Source organism: Buteo buteo, chromosome Z, assembly GCF_964188355.1.
Source record: "Buteo buteo chromosome Z, bButBut1.hap1.1, whole genome shotgun sequence".
NCBI lineage: Eukaryota > Metazoa > Chordata > Aves > Accipitriformes > Accipitridae > Buteo > Buteo buteo.
In genome coordinates, this window is record NC_134204.1 from 47,512,390 (window position 1) to 47,535,458 (window position 23,069).

General features: G+C 37.3%; 1 protein-coding gene across 1 annotated transcript in view; it reads left to right on the plus strand.

Moving 5' to 3' along the window:
• Positions 1 to 23,069, plus strand: part of LRRC2 (leucine rich repeat containing 2) — a 67,746-nt gene that overhangs the window by 42,506 nt on the left and 2,171 nt on the right. Inside the window, exons 6-8 of the mRNA XM_075021337.1 lie at positions 17,735 to 17,880; positions 20,063 to 20,218; positions 22,032 to 22,168. Of these exons, the coding sequence (XP_074877438.1) occupies positions 17,735 to 17,880; positions 20,063 to 20,218; positions 22,032 to 22,168 (439 nt within the window). The remainder of the gene's footprint in view (positions 1 to 17,734; positions 17,881 to 20,062; positions 20,219 to 22,031; positions 22,169 to 23,069) is intronic.

Genomic DNA, 23,069 nt, shown 5'->3' on the forward strand with positions numbered 1-23,069 from the left:
AGACAATGTGAAGTGTTGGGGTGGGCTAACCTTAGCTAATAGCCAAAGGCCCACCCAGCTGCTCACTCCCTCCCCTTCCTCAGTGTGACATCAGGAAAAAATAAATAAGAAAGCTCATGGGTCGAGATAAAAGACAGGGAGACTGTTTACCACTTACTCTTGTGGGCAAAGCAGTCTGTACTTGGGAAAGATTAATGTAATATTTGCCAATATATATTTGGGTAGTGAGAAACAAAGACATTAAAACAACATCTTTCCTCCCTGCTTTCCCAAGGTCAACTTCACTCCTTCACTCCAGATTCCTCTCCCAGCCCTGAAGAGTGAAGCAAGGTAGGGGAAGTTATAGCCAGCACACTGTGGTTTCTAGCTGCTTCTTCTTCCTCCTCACACTTTTCCTATTCTCCAGTGTGGGGTCTCCACCGGCTGTACTTTCTTCAGATGGAACATCCATCTGCAGCAGCGTGGGTCTTCCACCAGCTGTGGTGTGGAGATCTGCTCCACCACGGAACACGTCCTCCTCCTCCTGCTCGGACCTGGGTGTTCCCTCTGCTCTTTCTCACTCTTTTTATTCTCTCCCTCCTTCTCTGGTGTTTTTTCCCCTTTCTTAAATAAGCTTTTAGACTGGCACCACACACTTGGCTAAGGGTCTCAGCTGTGTCCTGTGGTGGGCCCATTGGAGCCGGCTGGAATCCTTTGTGTCCAGCACCGACAGCCTCTAGTCTTTTCCCACAGAGGCCACCCTGCATCTCCCGTGCTGCCAGCACCTTACCATGGACACCCAATACAAGTATTTATGACCCGATTTAGACAGATCAGATCAATTATTATCTAATACAATTGTTGCTAACACCTACTAATCCAGTGAAATGCTCATAAGGATTGGTCATCATTGTCTCCTGTGGTGTGAGTACTGGGAACTGGAGAGTGTAAATAAGCAAGTATGTGCAAGCTCTGTTTTGGTAGGTGAATGGGTTCCCTTTACAAGGTTAGGAAAAAAAGAGAAAACTTAGCTACTGGTACAAAAAATAAGGTAGAGAGTTGCTAAAAATGTTTTCTGTTCATCATCTTTTAGGAAGTTCAATTTTTATTTTACTTTCAAATCCTTAAAATTTTCTTCTGAGAAGGTTAAAGAAATGCATGAGAGCAGCAACAGTATTCTCCAGTGTAAAACTTACTCTAAAGAAATAAAAGTAAACTTCAGCCCAGCAGAAATGATCAAAGTCTAATTTTACCTTGATTTTGTACATAGAATAACTGCCAGAGAGACACCCATAACATATACAAAAATGGATTCGAAGAGATTGATAACATGCCTGTAATTAAGTCAAGATTTTTTGACAGAGCCATAAAGGTTTATGAAATTGTCAGAACTCTGAGACTGAATTACATCTTCATTAATCAGTCTCCTTGTTCCCTTTCTATACATTTCTTTATGACAGGTGCAAAAAAATAGAGAAGTCTTGAAGCTTTTAGTTTATTTTGTTATTTAGTTGTTTGCTTTCTTAGGAAAGAGTTCAGTTGTGTGGGTTTTTTTTCTTTAATAGACACAAAATATTACATGATGAGCTAATTTAGGGGCACAAATCCCGATGAGATAGATCATATAACACATGACTGTAGTTGCTACCCAGAAGTGGTAGAGGGTGAAGGTAGGTTATTACACATAACCATACAGTGTCACCAAATACCTAGTTTGAATTGAAGTTCCTAATTTGCGAACACAGCTACCATATATGTATATAAATTTTTGCTGGCATATCAGTTGTCTCTGTGCCTGAATTTGTCAGACAGCCACATAAGAAATTCACAGACTGTTATGATGTCTGTTAAGCCTGTTAATTTGTTTTGTAAACAGGGAAACTTCAGGAAAGACAAGGTGCTAAGCACCTTTATCTTGTACTACTTTCCAGGTAAACTACAGTTGTTAAGGAGGTTTCCAGCATGTATAGTGACTATACTTCTTGCCTTTTTAATCTACCAATTTCATTTTTTAATGCAGCTGTTTTAAGCTGAGGTATACTATGATTGAGATGCTCTAGCATATCTGAAATCTTGTGGATCTTCATTTTCTGTTAATAGATTCAGTATATGGCAGTGACACAACCATCTTTTTCAGCGTGTGAGAGAAAAAACCCCAACACAAACCATAACATTCTGCTTGGTCTAATGCAACCTGTTTCATGGAGTGGGTCTATCAGCCTGCTAGGAACATGTATGTCCAGTACCTGAACGTTTTTCAGTATTTCTGTTTGGTTGTGCTTTGGAGCCATGCCTTGAGTGACATGCCTCGTGTCACAGCATCGGGAGGAGGCACACTGCTCACTTGTCTGTTTCTTGTGGAAAGCTCTTTCTCTGTTTTCAAAGACCACTTCCAGCACTCTCTAAGTCATCTCACTGAATCTTAAAATGAAGTAATCTGATGCTCCATTAAAAAAAATTGAGGGTGTGTGCTGTCATCTTTTACTTTTTCAAGGCTTAGGATTTCATGCCATTTCATACTATGCCTAAGGAAGAGCAAGCTGGTTCAATGTCTATTTTTGAGTTTATTTTTCTCTCTTCTACTGTTGGATGTCTAGCATTTTTAGGTTTTTAAAAATTCCATTAAACTTCAGTATCTGATTAGTATTAGTTGCAAACTAAGTCCTTTGGCAGAAAAGGTTTATGGATATGCAGATGAATTCAAATCTCTTTTAGCCACATTTGTAAATTAAGAATGCCTTTCTCTGAACATAAGTGAAAATACAAATTGAAATCAAATGTAGATGTTAGAAAACGTAACCTATATGGCATTACATTTATGCAGCCAGCTTGTAACAGATTCTTCTAGACCTTAGTAACCAGGCTCAGCAGGGGGAAGGTGCACTATGAAGTTTAGGGCACAATCTTCCCCGAGATGACACATAACTGATGAGACTCCTCTGTGGACATAAATTTGTTCCTTTAGCTAAGATGCTCAGGAGAGACATGCTCTGTATGTTATGCACTCCCTCTTCCAGCATAGTGGGATTATGCTAGGTACCGTACTCTGTAGCTGCAGAGAGAAGGGGAGGGACGGATGGATTTGTTTCTAAATTTCTTGTACCGCCTTTGTGTGAATTTAAGAATTAATATGATGCTGGTATTTGTATTTTAACTGTTGGATAGAGTTGCTATTGCTATTTTCATACATGTTATGCAACTGATTTTTTTTTTTTTTTTAGGAATAAAACCAGTATTATAAATAACATGTTTTCTGATATAGGTTTGTAGAAAAAACTGTTCTGAACTTATTTTGAGATGTGCTTTTTGCAGAAAGTATTGTATTCTGCAGTTATTTACAGAATCACCCAATTAATGTTTCCTGTGCATGGCAGAATACCTGCTTTGTGCTGATATTTCAAAGCGACAGCTTTGTTGTGTTGAAGGGCCAGTTCTTCTTCCATACTATAAAATTCTGCTAATAATGCTACATCAGCCAAGAGTATCTATAGATGTGACCTGAAGGAACTTTAATGAGAAGAGAGGGAAGATGAAGAAATTCTCACTTCCTCCATATGTACCATTTGGTGTGGCACATGCTGTCAATCACGGGACAGGCAAGCCACTCTGCACTACCAACAGCAAGACAGAAATGCTTACAGATACATATTCTGATATTGAAAATAAATTAAAAAGGGGCTTTGCAAATTTATTCTATTTTGAAGAGTGTTCAATACCACATCTGAGCAGGCCCAGCAAGCAATCAGAAATGTTTTCTGTATCCTTCGTGAGGTCTGGGTAGTGCAAAGTGAAATGACGAGACAGACTGTTACAGGATATGAATACTTTGTCAAAGAAAGAGCATATGTATGTATGCCTGCAGTTCCATGTCAATCCTGTATAAACTGATCTTTGAAGTTCAGAGGAATGGCAAGGTTATGCTTTCTGGCTGTTTTAGCACACTGTGTTTTTAACAGATCAAATAAAATCTTTTTTTGTATTTTTGATGCATAGATGGTTTAAGCTAACTCCAGATATAAGCAGGTACAGACTTCGGGAGCTTTCAAAATCATAGAATCATAGAATAGTTTGGGTTGGAAGGGACCTTTAAAGGTCATCTAGTCCAACCTCCCTGCAATGAGCAGGGACATCTTCAAATAGATCAGGTTGCTCAGAGCCCTGTCCAAACTGATCTTGAGTGTTTCCAGGGATGGGGCATCTACCACCTCTCTGCGCAACCTGTTCCAGTGTTTCACCACTGTCACTGTAAAAAATTTCTTCCTTACGTCTAGCCTGAATCTACCCTATTTTAGTTTAAAATCCCTTGTCCTATTGCTACAGGCCTTACTAAGATGTGTGTCCCCACCTTTCTAATAAACCCCCTTTAAGTACTGAAAGGCTGAAATAAGGTCTCCCCGGAGGCTTCTCTTGTCCAGGCTAAACAACCCCAACTCTCTCAGCCTTTCTTCATAGGAGAGGTGTACCATCCCTTTTGTGGCCCTCCTCTGGACCCGCTCCAACAGGTCCATGTCTTTCCTGTGCTGAGGACTCCAGACCTGAATGCAGTACCCCACGTGAGGTCTCACCAGCAGAGAAGAGGGGCAGAATCACCTCCCTCAGTGTGCTGGCCATGCTTCTTTTGATGCTGCCCAGGATATGCTTGGCTTTCAGGGCTGTGAGTGCACATTGCTAGCCCATGTCCAGTTTCCATAGAAGCCACTAGGTTGGTCAGGCAAGACTTGCCCTTGGTGAAGCCATGCTGGCTGTCTCGAATCACCTCCCTGTCCTCCATGTGCCTTAACATAGGTTCTAGGAGGATCTGTTCCATGATCTTCCCAGGCACAGAGATGAGACTGACAGGCCGGTAGTTCCCAGGAACCTCATTTCTACCTTTTTAAAAATGGATAGAGTGTTTCCCTTTTTCCAGTCAACGGGGAATTCACCTGACTGCCATGAGATTTCAAATATCATGGAGAATATCGAATATTGGTATTGAGAGCTCTTGGTCTCTATGGAAAGCATCCTTAAAGATCTGCCAGCTCTGTTCTGTTCCCTTGTCCCTGAGGGCAGTTTACCAGGGAGCCCTATTGACAAACTCCTTGAACAGCTGGAAATTTGCTTTCCTGAAGTTCAGGGTCCTGACTTTACTCTTCACCTGAACCATATCCTTTACAGCTGTGAACTCCACCAGTGTATGATGACTGCAGCCCAGGCTGCCTCCAATCTTGACATCACCAATTAGGTCACTTACATTGATGACCAACATGTTCAGTGATGCACCCCCTCTGGTAAGGCTGTCTAGAGTTACAGGAGTTATAGCTGGTACTGATTCTCTGCTTTGTTTACCTGAAAAATATAATTATGATTAGTTGTCTCTTGCATCTTTCAACAATGCTAATGTGTGACCCTAAAAAAAAGGTGACATGATTAGAGATTCATTAAGCACTAACATTAGTCTCCTAACGTTTTCAAACACAGCAGTATCCAGAACAAACATAAATAACTTTTTATACACTAATACAATTTCGAAGGATATTTTAAAACCGAGGTTTAACAGATGGAAAGCTTTCAGTCTCTTTTGGTCTGATTCTGTTTTTCTGACCAGTCCTATTCAGCAAAAGAAAACATTTAGCAGGAAGAGAAGAGGTACAAGCTCTATGCAAGTGTGGGGAGACTTCAAATAAGTCCCCACTGGGCATTTCCATGTAAATTGATGTCTTTGTGATCCATGACTCAGACCTCCCAAAGCTGTACCCTGGTTATGCAGGCAGGACACCAGCAGTCTCAACAGAAATGTAAAATGACAGGTTGTTTTAGCAGCACATTATTCTTCAAAACTGTAAACTTCCAGACCTGTTTTTTTCCCTTGCCATTTGTTTTTTATGTGAGTAACAATTATAAAATGTAAAACACAGTCAGGGGGATGTAAGGACACTAATTTCCCAGGGGTTTCACTGTCCAGGCAGGCACTGGAAGAATTCACCCTTAGCTCCTTCCTCTCTCATTCAATAGATTATAAAGAACCTGTAAAATCTTCAGATTTGTAGAATTTCTAGAAAGTTACAAAGGAGTCATGTACTGGATTTGTTAAAAAATGAATTTAATTTGTGTGGGTTTTTTCAGGACCACAAAGCAGAGAGGAGTGGTGTAATAAAGGGCTTAACTTTGTACTGTGAAGCCAACAGCATTAAGCCAACCTATGGTGAAATTCTTCATTTTAAATGACTGGCAAAAGTCCAGTTGACTTTAATTGGACCAGCATTTCTCTGCATACATTTTGCAGTCTCAGAAATGTTTTTCTAATTGCTTGGCTTGGGTACATTTCTGTTAGACAGGATTTCATCTTGCCCTTCTTTACTCAGTGCTTGTATTCCCTTTGAATTTGCTTAACGTTCATGACAAGTTGCTTTCCGATACAGTTGGCCGAAGTGCTGTCAATCCATGCAAAGCAACAGCTGCTTTATGGAACTAGTATAAGATGTAACATCAAACATTAGCAGGAGGGGTGTGAAACCCAAAAGAGCAGGTGCAAAGGTGTTAGATGTCAGAGCTGATTCATGGAGGCCTTACTGCTGCAGAAGCTCTTATAAATGTTTTAATAGACAAGGGGCTAAAGAAGGGCATGGGTCTATGTTAGGAAACAGGATTACACAGTTAGGTACAGGAAAGTGTGTCAGTTGATCGTGTTCTTGACACTGTGCTTCCAAAGCCTACTAATTAATATAGAATCACTTCAAAACTACTCCACTATCAGAGCAAGTCAGCAGCTAATAATAACAGCCCACTTCATTGGAGAACCGAGCCATGCCTACCTCTGTGCTATGGTGCCAGTGACCTTTTCTTTACCTTTCACATGAGTTCAATAAAAATAACACCACTTTTCACTGTCTGGAATTTTTTTATAGTGGGGAATGACAGAGAAGTAGTTTTACAGCGTAAGGGAAGACTTAACAATGAGCAAAGGGGCATAATGTGAACACTACAACATGGCTACGTTGTTACAAAAAGCATGAATCTAATTGTAAAAGAGTTCAGCGGTAGGAAAGAGTATTTGGTATCGTTCCAGCTCTGCTTTCTGTGAAAACAGTTCAAAATCTCGTTGAGCCCAATAGCAAAACAGGCTTTCAAAATCTTGGTGTTATATATCCTCCATTCATCAACGACATAATCTGAGGCAGATTTTGTATAACTACTGAGTAGAAGCAGAGACAAGAACAAACACATAGCACTATCACATTTGCATATTTTAACTTAAAGAAAAATGTCTTTGATGCCCACATATGTGAATTGATGAGAGTTAGAAGGTGAAGGGAAAGAAAAGCATGTTATTTGCTATTCCATAAAGAGCAGCTAATGAGAGGTATTATTTACTCTGTAAGAAGAATAAAATTGGAGAGTCTAATGGAAGTTCATGCATTTAATTTATTACTGAATACATTCCTATCAGTTGTTAACTAATTATAGGTAGTTACATGATTGATCAATTCTTCATAGCTGTAAACAACACTTGGTAAGGCTGACTGTGATTTTTATTCATCATGATTGATCAGTGGGAAAGTCATAAAGACAAGAGCCAGCCCTATCACTTGAAGGTAGATATCATCCTATTTTTTTGTCTCATATAGAGCTTAGTCAGGTAAGACATCTGCTCTACTAGTGCTGTGCAAAAGAGTATAGAATTATACCCGATGTGAAGTGAAAGTGATGCTGAAGATGCAAGAGAATTCAAAGGAGAATATGGTCCAGTGGTTCCCTTTTTCCGTATTGAAGAGATGCCAGCTCACAAACCTGGGCCTCTGTCATGCTTCCGAACTGCAGTGCAAAGCACAATGAGTTTCAGGTTAAGAAACCTCAGAACAAATGTGAAAAAAAGAGGTGTTTTCACCTGCTGTTTAGTCTATCCATCTAATTCACTGTTGTGGCTTGTCATGGAGCTGATTACTACTGATGGAGTTTAGAAGGAGATGGGTAATTTTATGAACAATAAAACTTCAAGTTACAAAGGTTATGGTAAGGTTAAAGTAACTTCATGCTTTATGGTGTAAACACAGCTTTGCAGAAATAAGATTTCCTAGACTTCCCTTATCTTTTACTTTGCAAAATTGATCCTGGTAATTTTTTTTCTTCCTATTTATTTTTAATTGACAAATGTTTTATTTGCTTCCCCGTCACTTGCGTTTTACTCTAGCCACATCAGTCAATTGCATTCTGGACTAATCTGAGGTGACACTGTGAATGCTGGTCTGCCAAACTCCTTGACCCAAAACTTGAGACTCCATGCATCAGTTTACATGGGCAGTGTGGATGCTTGGTATATGTAGCCAATGCTCACCTGTATGTAGAGTTTGTGTGAAGAATGTGTATGACTATGTGACAGAACTTCCCCTGACTGTGTCTGGTTATATGATACATGATTATATGGCTATATGATTGGGGAGAGTATGCAACACTAGACTGCTGCTGAGGGCTATGTCTCCTAGTTTCAATCCTGCCAGGCAACATATGCTGGCTGCCAAGCTGTCCTGAGGCTGCTATTTTGTCTCATCTTGAAATACAGAGCCGGTCAGTTAAAAGTTATGTCTGACCTGTGTGATGGTGGTGACAGAGGGGCTGCAATGAATTAGAGGACACATGTGTCAGGGTCACACGTGGGCATCACCATTTCATGATTCGCTGTTCTTCTCTTCTGCTTTTGCTGCTGGTGGGGTTTTTTTGTTGTTGTTTGGGTTTTCTTTTGTTTTCTTTTGTTTTGCTGTTGTTTTTTTGGGGGGGTGGTTTTTTGTTTGGTTGATTTTGGTTTTGTTTTTTTTTGCTTCTCTTTGAATACATTCCTTGCAGGTCAGGGAGGTGGTTAAAAAGAAGCCAGGCTACCCCAAACTGCTTTTGATATAGTTGAAATATTTTTCATTCTCAGAAGCTGGTTCCAAGTCTTCAAGTTACTAATACAAAATGCTCTTTGAAATGCTGGTTAGAGGCAATAAAAAGATGGCTAGACTTGAGGACCTAATGTGATGCTTCAGAATTCTAGAATGCTGGAGTACATTTTTTAAAAAAAGGGAAGAAATGAGTAGGTTATAAAAAATATAAAGCATCTTAAATCCCCACTAATTTCATTACCATAATCAAATAGTCTTGATACATGTCAGAGACTTTTCATAATGCATACCTGGAGTGGTCCTTAGTATCTCAAAACTAGAAATCAGGAAAACTGTATTATACTTTCTCTGACATATTTTTTGACCTTGGTGACTTGCCACTGTGTTTCTGTTCGCTTTCTCCCATTTGTTTGTCTTGGCTATTAATGATTAAACCTGCACAGTAGAGATCTCAACCTGTGTTTTTACAGCACAGCAACACAGAGCTTTATTTGCAGTTTTATGTGCTCTGGTAATAATGATGCTCGTATCGTAATACACTGCTAAATTGCAGATCTGCTTTCCAAGGAATTCAACTTTTAGCAGTTTTCACCTTTGAAATCTTGATAAGCAAGCTGAATATGAGTGTTCAGTATTATTCTACAAGAACGTCAGTGAGGTGTTTGTGCCATAGTCTGAGGCTAAAAAAATCTGAACTGTGTTTGTTTGAGCTGTGACATAGAAATAGAGGCTTTCATTATTTACGTAAATGTCATCTTCTGAATTCTGCAAAGTTCTTAAACTGAGAAACATGTTGTTGTTGCAAATCCTGTAGCCTAATTGTATAGAAATTTCATTTTATTGGGAAGTGCAATCCAAATGCTTTTTGGTTACATTGCTGTTGTATTGTGAAGGAAGAATGCACCATGAATTTACCATTTCCTGCCCAACTGTTCTAATCTTTACAGTCTTTCCTTATCTTGATTTAGGTCTTTCAGAACTACAACAAAACAAAAAGTTAACAAAAATAATAGTTTTTCCATTCTGTTAATGACTGTTCCTCATCTCTGAATCCCATCTACTGTATTTTTCTTTGAGAAAAACTAACTAGAAGTATGATGTTTTGTATGTAGGTGCACAATTGTTTTATTTAGTGGCAAGTAATTTTGGGGTTAATTATTGTATATCACATTACGTATATATCCGACTGTTTATTTTCTTTTTTGACCACTAGTGCATATTGAACACAAGAATTTCACTGAGTTATATAGTCACTTTTTTCATCTTTCCATCTTTTCCCAGGTTTCAGTAAGTTTAAGAAATGTGTTCCCTGTTCTTGTATTAGCTTGTACTTCTCCATATTAGATTTTACTTGCAGTTGTGAAAATCTTGACAGTTTTATACGCATGCTGTTAATAATAAATGTTACTCCTTCTAAGTATTTGCTCAGTAGTCATAGTTTCCTTTGTTATATTCACGTTTTTATATACTCAAAGCATTACACAGGTACTTGTAAAATGTCATGTTCACAGAAAATATTATCTGGCATTGCACATGATATACACAAACATGCAGAATTTTTTTTGTTGTTTACTATTAAAAAATTACTGGGGGAATAAATGTCTCCACCAACAATGTGTAGCTAAGCAAAGATAAGTTGCTTGGACACAGTCTGAAGGGGACTGGGTAGTAAAATTTGTTTGGAAGCTGCTTATTTTGTTATAGGACATAGAAGAAAAAGTGTAAAATGAATCTGACCTTATACTGTTTCAGTACCATGAAACCTGATTCTACATAATTTATCTTGTGAGTAACTATGCTGGGACAGGCCAGATGACTGATTTTATTAGATAACTTTTCCTTGTTGTTTAAGAGACACAGGCCAAAATATAGTAATCCAAGGAGCATTATGGACAAGCCTTCAGTTGTATCTGTGCCTAGCCCTTCCTAAGCTATTCTGAGTTGATAGAAGACCTCCTGACATAATTTAGACCCAGAAGCTTGCCTGAATTATAGGAACCTCTTGGCTACACTGAGACCTGGCCAGATATTTTCTATGCAGGCAATTTTTTTTGGTTGCTTTTTAAAAAGACAATTTCAACAAGTGATTCATTAGTGTATAAAAGGAGGGTGGGGGAAGAAAGAAAAAAAAACTTTAAGGAATTTCCAGTAAAAAGCAGATGAGGTTTGTAGGCTTGCTATGTTCTCATCTGTGGGGCAGTACCAAAGGTCACATGGCTGGGTGGTATTACTGGAGGGCTCCAATGTGTTCAGTGCCTGTGCCAGGTCTCTGTAAGTTGCATGACAGGTGAATTCTTCCTGTAAAATGTGTCTTGAAAGCCCAGCTTCTTTACAAGCTTTCATAAATAAGTATATAAATAAGTATTCAGTTATATTTTTATAAGCAGACACTTAATAAGAACAAAAGTAATTTAATACCTTAAATTACTTGGACATACCCAAGTTATTTGGAGGCAGCCTGGATGGAGTAGTGCAAAATAGCAATGAAGCACTAAAACCTGCAAGAATTCATAGCCTGATGCTCCTAATTGCACCAACAAGTTCTTAGAAAGTAGCCAAATGTCTATTTGTGCAAAACTCCCGCCCAATGTGCATGCAACATATGTGCCATTCCTCAGCTTTTTTGTCCAGGGCAGGAAAAGATCTTTCCCATATCTGAATCTCTTACTAATATTAGCTGTATTTCTGATTTTTTATATGTTTGTATCAGAGCAAGACATAAAGCCTTCTAGAAATACTGTTATAATATGGAAAGAAAAGAATCCTTTGGGAAGAGATGAACTCAAAATTTTTCCTGTTAGGTTTGTCACCACCTGAAAGAAAGTATAGAAAAAAACCCACATGTATCTAACAGTGCTATGAGAAAGGAAAGAAGAGGAGAGAGAGAAAATTTGCTATAATCCTGGCAAACCACAAACCTGTGAACTGTCATGTTCAATTGTTGACAGTCTTCTCAACTGCAGGTTTGTGTACTATCAGTGTCATGTACATGTAGTCTGTGGCATTAAAAGAAAAATAATTTTGATGATAGACATTTTGCAACAGTTTGCTCAACTAGATAAGGTCTAATTCCAGACCAGATAAGTCACAGGGTGCAAAACAGACTTATCTCCACTGTGACTTTTCTGAACTTGGGGATTTTCTTTATGAAACTCCTGCTTCAAGAACAGATATATCCAGTTCCAAGTTTCAGGGTTCTCCTGCTTGGTAGCCAATTAGTGGTATTTTTCAAACTGTTCTGGTGCCCTGCATCACAGCAGGCAGGAATCTTGTGGATTTTAGTGAAGTCACTCTGTGCCAAGGTAAAAAGAAGTTCTACCATTTCTGTTTGTAAAGCAAAAAAACCTTTGGAGATCCTTATTCCTAGTGTCATAGGAGGCAGCTCACAGATCACAAATCTTCTGACCACTGCTTAAGTCAGAATGTCTTTTTCCCCTTAATATTCTGTCTTCCACTTACATTTATAAGCAAGGTGATTTCTGGCTGACATTCCAAGAAAGTCTTGTTTCCAAGTTCATCGGGCTATATCTGTTCAATCTGATGTAGAAAACTGTTGTCATTGCCCAGCACCAATAAAGATAAGGTGAAATGATTTCACCATCTATCATCAAAATGGTGCCACTATAATAGGTTAGAGCCATAGGACCACATTCTTAGTTTCACTTGAATATTTTTCTCACATAATTTTTCTTAGTATTTATTTTGCTTCTGTCAATATTATGCCATTACCTGGTTCTCTTCTACTGCTATTATCTCTTCAAATATCCTTGATAATTTTTTCCTTTCAAGTGAATGGTTACTGTTTTATCAATGTAAAGGAAAACCAACAACCAGTGTGTTATAATTATTTATTTTTGTTGTCATCTTTGTTTATAATATCTTTTTTGTGTTGTTACAGAAGAAAATTTCCTTCTATTTTGTTCTCCCCTTGTCCTACTTTGGCAAATAGTCATTTACTCTGGGTTACAGAATGAGCTCAAATGAACATACTCAGTTTTTAAACTCGGAAGAGTGACTTTACAGGCTACAGTGTATTGTCATAGCAAAACAGAATTGTAGTATATGTTAAAATCATAAGATGGCACCATTTGAATAGTATCTCTTCAACTGCTGTTGCATTTTGGAGCAGAAATTAGAACAACTTCTGTCTTTCTATTCCATTTTGAAAGCGAGCACTTCTGGTAATCTCTTCGTGAAGGAACAGAATATATCTTAAAAAGGTCTTCTGATATATTCAAAGGACACTTACTATCTAAACATTCCCGAGAGGTCAGTTAAGGCCCGTATGCTGCTGACATTGCTGCTCTTCCTCTTCTAGTGGTTTTAATTACAACATGAAGAGTATGCACCCAAAGTGAGCTACGGCATCCATTTAAGTTGATGAGAAACCTGTAATTGACTTTTGGTAGAGCCTAGTTTTCTCTTCTGATATGTGTCCTTTATTTAAAAGTTTTGGAGATTTGAAGATGAGAAGACTTTATGATCGCAAAGTGCAATAATATGTGCAGTCTGTGTGTAGCTGCAGCAGTAATACTACGAAAATTTAATGTAACTAATCAACATGAATTTATTTTTTGAGACAGCAGACTTGTTTTGACTTCAGCTCAGAAAATCATTAATTGGATACTTAATTTCATGCATGTGACTCATCTATTGGCTTGGAACAACTCCTATACTTAAATTTAAACACATGATCCACATTCTTAGGGATCTTAACTGTATGAAGATAGTCCTGCTCTTATTGCTATGTGGTTCTTCAATCACCTGTGAATGATCAATACCTGATATTTTTGTGAATATTGCATATGCAGCCAGCTTTCTCATTCTTTGCAGACCTCATGAAAGGTTTGTGTATACAAAAAAATGCTCTAATAAAAAGCAAAGTCCCTTTCTACGAACTATTTATGCTTAGATCATCATAGCTATAATTACCCTATTAGACATTAAACATTAGGTGTTTGAATGATGGTAATGTTCCAAAGATGAAAGGGGATAATGTTAAACTTCAAAGTAAACAGTCTGGCATCAGAATAACAGCGTCTGTTTGTGGATTAACTCTGCAAAAGATTTAGGATTTTAGCATTGCAAAATCTGAATAATGCCATTTGGGTGAAGATATGCTTCCACATACATTTCTTGGATTAAGCTTATCATGTTACCACCAAATGAAGTGCTGTTTGAAGTCATGCATTTTTAGGCTTCAGAGGGTTTTGTCACAAAATATGTGAATGAGTACCCTGTTACTAAGTGTGGGGTTGACTGTTAAAAGCCTTTGCCTCCTCAAGTTTAAGAGTCCAGTTTGGAAGTCCGATGGTGGACTGGGCTATAAATATACAAGTGTGTCTTCATGAAAGATATCTTCTGCCTCTAAAGAAGCTTGTACCCTGTTTCTTTAATTGGTACGTCTCTCTAGGAGTGTCAATGAGATTATAGAAGAGGTTACACTTACAGTTCTGTGAAAGAAAAGCTGGGGTTTTAGTTTGAATGCCTGAGAGCTAAGTGGGCATCTGTGCAGTTTGCACCTAGGGTGCTCCTTTGTCATGTACACCGTACTGCTTTCAGCAAGGTAATGAGATGCTGGGTGCCAATCTGTGTGTTTTAGGAGACAACATATGTGATAATCTGATCTTATTGAAGTGGTACAAATTTTTTTAAATTCACTGAGTCTAAAATTTCTGGACAAAAGCACGTTTGTAGTGGATTGATAGACATTTCCAGGTTAATCCTTTGTATGTCTTGTCATATATTGAATTTGATTGGATGTTGTTTCTGTCTCAGAATGTTTACATGTAATTGAAAAATACAGTATTTTTGTGGTAAGGCTTGACATGACTTTACACCTTTTCATTTGCTGGCACTAAGTAGTAGGCAACTCATGGTAAACTTGCATGCAACCTTATCAGTAAATCCCTTTCATGGGAAATGCAGGCAGGAATTAAAACCACACCCATTAATCAAAAAACTTGTTCAGTCCAGCACATGATGTCCTTTTCGTTCAACTGAAGGTTCATTTGTCAGAAGGAAAGAGAAGCAGTGGAGTTCTACAATGTTATCTGGATTATTTCTATGAAAAAAATTATTAAGATAAGCAAAATGGGGCAGTTTGTCAAATAAAAATGACAACAGTGATTGAACACAAGGACCACAATAAGTGGGTCCAGGTAGCTAGACTATCAAATATAACTATTTTTTAAAATGGAACTTGCATAAAGCCTATACACTGATTGATTCAAAGTCATATAACAGAGGAAAATAGCAAAAATCAACATCACGCAAAAATAAATTATTATGTAAAAATGATAAGGGAACCATGCTTGTTTGAAAATGAAATGTTATAAAAGGTGCAAAAATCCATCAGTCCTTCAAGAAGAAATAAAATACACAGGGTTTTCTTTAGAAAATATAACACATAGGTGCCATAATTTCCAATGCATCGTATATCATAGATGTCTGTTGGTAACATATCAGAGACAGATTAAATAAAAACTCCATTAGGCTTCAACATACTATAGAAAATGGACAGGTTTTGTTAAATATTACCCTAAAAGAACAAGTACTGAGGGCTTGCAGCTTACACAATATAATCATGGCTCCATATATTCTGTGGCATGCTGAACCAAACTTGATATCAAGAGAGTCCATAGCCTTATATTTTTTTGGTACATTTTTATGGGAGTACAAACTTCTGAAAAATGTAGATTCTCATCTAATCAAGTATTAAACCAATCTATTTTCAATACTACATAAAAAAAGGCAGAAACATTGCTTATTAAAAAAATACTGCTATATTAATGTTACTTTTAATATTTAACACAATAAAGCACTTTCAGGAAAACCTATAAAACTAGTTACTACTGTTAAAGAAACACCATTTTACCACTTAATGTTAACATTACCAAGTTGTTTCACCATAACAGGTGGCTGCATGTGAAAGCAAAGTGTTTAGGAACTTAGGTGAACAGTGATGTCTATTTTAAAATAACCTGCTGCTTGGTGTTTGGAGAGTGTGGCTTTTCTTCTTTGTGCACAGTTTGAGAACTCTTTTGGCAGAGTTTGTTGAAAGAAATGTATCAGCAGTTTTAGCAAATTGTTCTGAGTAAAGAGAAACTTGAAATATTTGCTTGGGATTTGGAATTGTGACAATAATTTGAAACCACAAAGTAAATACAGTGTAAAGATGGTGCCAATTATTTTCTCTATTCTCTCATTGCTACAATCTAGAAGAGTCACTCTGCTTTCTTTGTTCAAAGGAAGGTTCTGTTTTGTTGGAAAAAAGATTCAGTATCTGGAAAATTTACAGTATAGGAGTGAGAGTTCATTGCTAGTAGTCAGTCCTCAAAATGACAAAATGGTTTGGAAGTCAGATGTGTCAGAATAAAATGTGTGCTTGCCTGTTCTGAATCAGGAGTGAGACATTTCCATGGTAATGCCTCACCAAGGCTGTTTTAATGCAGATTTAGAAATTATATCTTTGACTTGAGAAACTCTGAACCTCTAATATGTTTTAGAAACGTAAACTTAATTGTGTAGTCATTTGTAATAAGATAACTTCAGTAAATCTGCCTGAAAACATTGCCCCAAATTTTTAAGGTCTGGCAACAATATAATTTTATAACCCCAGACCAAACAAAAACCCCACACCCACAAACAAAAAACCCACCGCCAAAAAAATCCCAAACCGAACTGGCTCTGACACAGCACCAAGTTGTGAATGTGAACATTTTAAATGGCACGAGTCAAATTAAAATGAAAGTCTGGCAGTACTGCAGTAAGAAGAAATTTGGCCATAAAATATAACTTGATTCTTAATAAATGATAATTAAAAAATCTTTCTCAGAATGTATTTTATTACTTTCTGATTTTTTTTCATAATTGATGCTGTTGCTTGCATTTTGCTCACTTTGGAAGTGGAAAATATGTTTGGTTTGGGGTTTTTGGTTCCCAATTATTTTCTACATTCTAAGAAACATTCAGGCAAAGACCAACAAAATTTTTTTGCTACTTTCTCTTCTGTATCAGGATCTACAGACCTAGATTATGATGGTGACATGTGACTAGAAGCTCAGAGACATAGTTTCAATACTAAAGTACTTTTTTTGCTTAACATTTATACTCCTTTGACATTCACTTTAGCTAGCTGCATGGTTTTATGAACACTGGTAGTGTGAATAATTGATTCAGTACACAGAGAGCTTTATTTAACACATTTATTTCTTTAACAGGTATATTTTACATTTGTAGTTAACCTTCATTGTGCTAAAGGTTTATTACTTAAAAATGTAATTCCTTTGAAAAGTATTCAAATAAAAAGCTCTAGTGCACCTTATATATTCAGTTTGCAGTATGAAAGATGTATTTTTAAAGATCTTTGAAAAATATTGGACCAAATTTTCTGTTGGTTTAAATTGGCAATTTCATTTTCTAAGGGTCTCATAGCAATACACTTTCAGTGCATAACAGAGTTATAGCAAAGGAAATCTATGTATTTTTAATGGGAGTTATAAAATCTCTGATTTTGAGGATGGTAACCTGGATTCTATACATTATCAAAACTGTGTTTTGTCACTTCAGACCTTAGTTCATATGTAACTTAGGAAGGAACTAAGTCATTGTCTAGTTGCAGCCTTGGTGACATCTGAAACTACAGGTTTTATTAGAAAAAAATTTCATTCAATACCATGACAGTGTTAGAAAGCTGATGAACACTTTGGGACGTAGTTATTTCTGAAATCCTTTTTCCTATAAAATGTGACTAAGTGATAAAGCTGGCAAAAAATTGAGTAAAAAATATTCAATTCTTATTTTTCTAAGTGCTTTGAGAGGAATAAGAATGTTTGATGAATGAAATGTCTTCTTGTATCTGCAAAACATAACTAAAATAAAGCACCACTTCTTTCTAGCTAAGTAACCTGAAACAAGTCACAGTTGTGGACATGTCAGCAAACAAGTTCCATTCTATTCCAATCTGTGTACTCCGGATGTCTAATTTGCAGTGGCTGGATATTAGCAGCAACAACCTGAAAGATCTCCCAGAAGACATAGACAGGTAGTTTATGTTTTAATTCATTGACAGGCTTGTGAACTACAAAGAAAATGTAGAAAGTAACAAGGTTCCAAGGGACACCATTAATGAAAAATCACATGAAAAAATTACATTTAGATATGCATCAGATAGTTTTGCATGTAAGCTTTACTGTTCTTATTGATGGACTAGGTCAGAGAAGAGAAACTACATTTTTTAGCTCGTTGATGGCAGATTGCACAGTCAGTGCCTCTACTGTTCCGTTAACTAATTAAATTTTCTGCTGTATTCATGATAATTTGTCATTATATCCAGGCACTGCTCTTTGGGAAGTTCGTGGGGCATACTCTGCCCCAGTTCCAGCAAAGACGACTCACCATATGGAGTTATCAGAAGTATCAATCTGGAGGGTAGAAGGGGTGGAGGGAAACATGAACTAAAGCATATTTAAGTTACTGAAAGAACCTGAAAAACTTTGTCAGTAAAGCAGAAAAATATTGGTAAGATTAAAAAAAACCACTGACAATCCTCCCCTCCTACTCCAAAGTATATATGCATGTGCACACATATACTCACTCTCTCATTTTAGAGATCCACTAGAACTCATTTTAATGGGACTGATCCCTTTAATGGGACTTACTAGCCTGAGAAAGCACTTTTATTATCCCTAGGCCTATTTATTCATTCTGGAATCCTGTTATAACTTGGTTTACAAAACTTTACATAGCCATAAGTAAACTAAAACACTTATTAACTGAAGTTTATTTTAAAAAATGTGGATTATTTATTGATCTGGGAATAGAGATCCCTGAGTCAGAAGAGATTTCACAGAAAACTCATTCAATCTTAACTTTCACAAGACCTTTGTTGTTGGGCAAAAAGACTTTTCTGGGACATTGTGTAATCACAGATTTCTCTGACAGCAGGGCTGAAGTCTTAATTATGTAAGTAATTCACATGCTCTAGCCATAATAGTATAAACCTGCCATTTTTTTCCAGGGGACCTGAGCAGGAATTTGATTAACTTCAAAGAGCTTCTAAGAAGATATTTTTATTTTATGGAAGGATACACACTCAACTTAAGGGTCATTTTTCCCCTGTAACCTATATATAATTTTCTATCTCCAAAATATTCCTTTTCTACATTTCATCTTCTCCATTTCATATTGAGTTGCCAGCCTCAACACTGAAGCATCATAAGCAGATAGCACAAAATAAGATTTTCTTTGTTTGTCTTTGAGTTTTGAATTTTGAGATCCCTTGGGCTCATGTGCATTCTGAAGGCTAGAAAATGTCAGGATACGCCCACTCCTCCCCCGTAAACTGGTACTCATTCAGACTCATGATTTCAATGCCTGCAGTGTCGAAGAACCTCAGTGAACTACCATGAAGTCTGTGATTAAAAAAGATGAGTTGGCACTAGACTGAAGCCTTACTTAATATCTTTCCCTAAATTCAAACAAACCATATGGGCCTGATAAACAATAGCCTGTAACAGTGTTTTAGGAATGGACCCTTCTGGTCAAATGAGGTAAACTTGTTTCATCAGTTTGCTATGCTTTTTGTCTTCTATCTACTCCAAGGAATAAATGCACAGCCACAAATTACTACTGAATTAGGAAAAGCCAGAGGAAATAAAGCAAAAGCAGCCCAATGCCTTCCTCCACAAAACATTGTCATTAAATTGATTTCAGTGGGACAACTTGCAAAAGTCATATGACCAGGAGCTGGTCTTTCTCTTGCTCCCCACAGTACTAATTACTAGTGAAATACAATAGATGGGAATATACTGCCTAGCACGGATGCATCTGGTTCATAGAAAACAGCATATGGCCAAAGGTGTAAGCTGGTGACCCACATTTTTCATTAGTTCTGGGATACACATGTTGAGGCTTTATATCATAATCTGTCAACATCTTCTATATGAAAGCACAGTAATTTTTGTAACATTTTATCTTGGCCATGCTTCTGAGTACCTGTCAGAGGTATGCTAGTAATATCTACAATGTTGAACCATAATTGGAAATTTCCATTAAAGTTGATGACAATTTGTGAAAGTGTGGTATAAGTAATTTTTGAGAAACCAAAGGTGGTGCATGTAATTGTTCTTTTTTTAGACAAGATTAAGTATGTATCGCTATTTTGGATAGATGTTCCTGTCTGAAATAAATATTTTACATTATCTTTATCTTTTACATTTTTACAGGTTAGATCAACTGCAGACGCTTCTTCTACAGAAAAACAAGTTGACTTACCTTCCACGAGCTCTGGTCAACATGCCAAACCTCAGTTTGCTAGTTGTCAGTGGCGATGACCTGGTTGAGATACCTACAGCTGTCTGTGAGTCAACCACAGGATTAAAGTAAGTAAAAGTGAGAGAGAAAGGAATATGTTCTTAAGAAGATATGGTAGATGCACCCAAAAGAAACACTTTTACAAGCATCAGTTTCTACCATACCTGGTGGTCAAATTCTGACCCAATTTATATCAGAATCCTTAAGGATGCACTAGCAAGATTCGAAATTGCAGAGGGGTAGAAGCTTTCTGGTTTTCATCTGCCAGTTCCCTACACTGTGTGTCTGTATGCCTAAACTGCTATTCCCGTGTAGACTTGGTCATAGTAGCTCTAACTCTGGAGTTGCAAAGCCATGCCCCAGAGTGGGACCAGTAGTCTGGCAATTAGCTGTTGATAAGCTCAGTGCTGTCAAAAGTATGCTGTTGGGAGTGGGACACACGGCTAGTTAAAAGGCTAAATAGTGTCACATGAGGTTAGTAGTTCATATATTCTTTGCTGTGAAACAGTACCTTGTTACTGCACGGAGGATAAGACTAAAAGGCCTTCAGTCTGCAATTACAATGACCTTGCATTTCTGCAGGTGATGTTCAGAATTTTGATTATGAAACCATTCAAGACTCTATACTGGGTCTGGCTGGGATGGAGTTAACTTTCCCCATAGCAGCCCTTACAGTGCCAGGCTTTGTGTTTGTAGCTAGAATGGTGTTGATAACACACCAAGGTTTTTGACTACTGTTGAACAATGCTTCCACAGCATCAAGGCTGTCTCTCCAAACCTCCCCCACAAAGGCCAGTAGGCTGAGGATGAACAAGAAGTTGGTAGGGGACATAGCTGGGACAGCTGACTCAAACTGACCAAAGGGGTATTCCATACCGTATGAAGTCATGCTCAGCAAAAAAGCTAAGAGAAAGGAGAAAGGAGGTGGGCCATTTGTTATTAAGGTGTTTGCCTTTCAAAGCAAACGCTACAAGTACCGAGTTCCTGCTTCCCAGGAAGTGGCTGGACATCGCCTGTTGATTAGAAGTAGAGAATAATTTTTTTTTGCTTTGCTTTGCTTTTGCTTTTCTTCATTAAGTCATCTTTGTCTCAGCCTGTGAGCTTTTCGTCTTATATTTGCTTCCTGTCCTGCTGAGGAGGGGGAGTGAGAGAGCTCCTCAGTGGGCACCGGGCCAGCCAAGGTCAACTGACCACAGACTCACAGCAATTTATGAGATTTTAAAAACCCATATGATTTGTTGGAACATTTGTTCTTTTGAAAGTAACAATTTTATTGATTTTTTTTCCTTCTTGGAGTAGTAATATCATCAGAGATTTTCAGAATGCTGTGAACTATATTTGCACATTTTGTAAATTGTTTATGTAACCATCTAGTTTTTGACCTGCAATGTGTAGCTTTAGGAAATTTGCGAATACGACATAATGCATGTCCAGTCATGCATTGGAAAGAGAAGTACAACAATCAAAAAATGGAGATACATGTCTGCTAAGTGATGCTGGAAAAATTCCAGATTGCTAGGCAATGTTGTTAGGATGAAGTTCATACCTCTCATTAACAGATGTGAAATTACAGTGTAGTCTGTCAGAAGTTCCATAATAAAGAAATATATCTGTTGCTGCAAAGAATGATTTATGTAAGTAGGCAAAAAGAAAGAGATAAATCTAGTCATTTTTATATGGAAAGTGGAGTATAGAGAAGGTGCCATCTGAGATCTTTAGTTCTAATAATAAATGGATCCTAACAATACCATAATAGAAAAATTGAGCAAATGTTCTTTCTTTGCCCTTCTGGCTGTAGTAGCAACTTCTAAAATGTTGTTCATGCTGGCCAGTGATGTTCAGAAGCCTGTTGCATATATTCTTGTGTTAATCTCTCTCTAGATTTGTAAGCCTCAGGGACAGCCCAGTTGAAACTATTGTATGTGAAGACACAGAAGAAATTATAGAAAGTGAACGTGAACGGGAGCAAATTGAGAAAGAGTTTATGAAGGCATACATTGAAGACCTAAAGGAAAGGGGTATGTGTTACAGTACACTTCCTGCTGTCTTGGATATAGATGCAGACATACATTGGGAACATTAATTTTTATGAGTACAAGCAATATACCCTTAAACTGTAATTGTCTGTTATGGTGTTAAATAAGACTAAAAGTGAAAATGTTGAATGCATTTTGTTAAAAGTTTGGGCCCTAGCTAAAACAGTTGATATTGAACAAATGTATACAATTAAATGATAATGTATGCAATGATTAGCCTCATTCTCCAGGTTTACTTACCTGTCTTGGGATTAGCATTAGTGATTTTGAATTCCTGCAGAAGTGTCTCTCCTCCTCAAAAAGAAATGCAGTGTATATATTAAATGCTCTTTGTATTGATAGAACAGTCTTTAATAGTGTATCTGTATGAATGTACTAATTGTTTAACCACTGTAAAATTATTGTAGTAAAATCACTTCTTTTTTCTTTATTGCACAGCATATGAAAGTTTACATATTACTTCGTTTTGCTATTCTGTCTTATATTTACCATAATTAAGTAACTATCAGTCCCTTGAGTCTTGTTTAGTAAAATGTGTTAGGAAACAAAGGGAAAATTTCCTGTGAGCTAAAATAGCCTATAGGCTCTGTTTAAATCTCTATGAGAGATTGTGTGTAGAAATGAATTTTTGTGGAATTAATCTTAGGGTACCTTTTCATTTCTTGCATGTCATGTAAGTGGTTTGTATAGTGATCCTACAAGACCTGGTAAAAGAGAAGTGTAAAGTAAGGCCACAGGATGTGGCTGCAGAATACTTTTCATGCTCTGATACTGGACTTTTGCTCCTTAATGTCCACAAGCTACACACTTGAGTATGCAAGCCGTCTAATTTTAAAGTGAAGTTTGCTCTAAAAGTGCCAGAGTCTGATAAAAGTAGCAACCG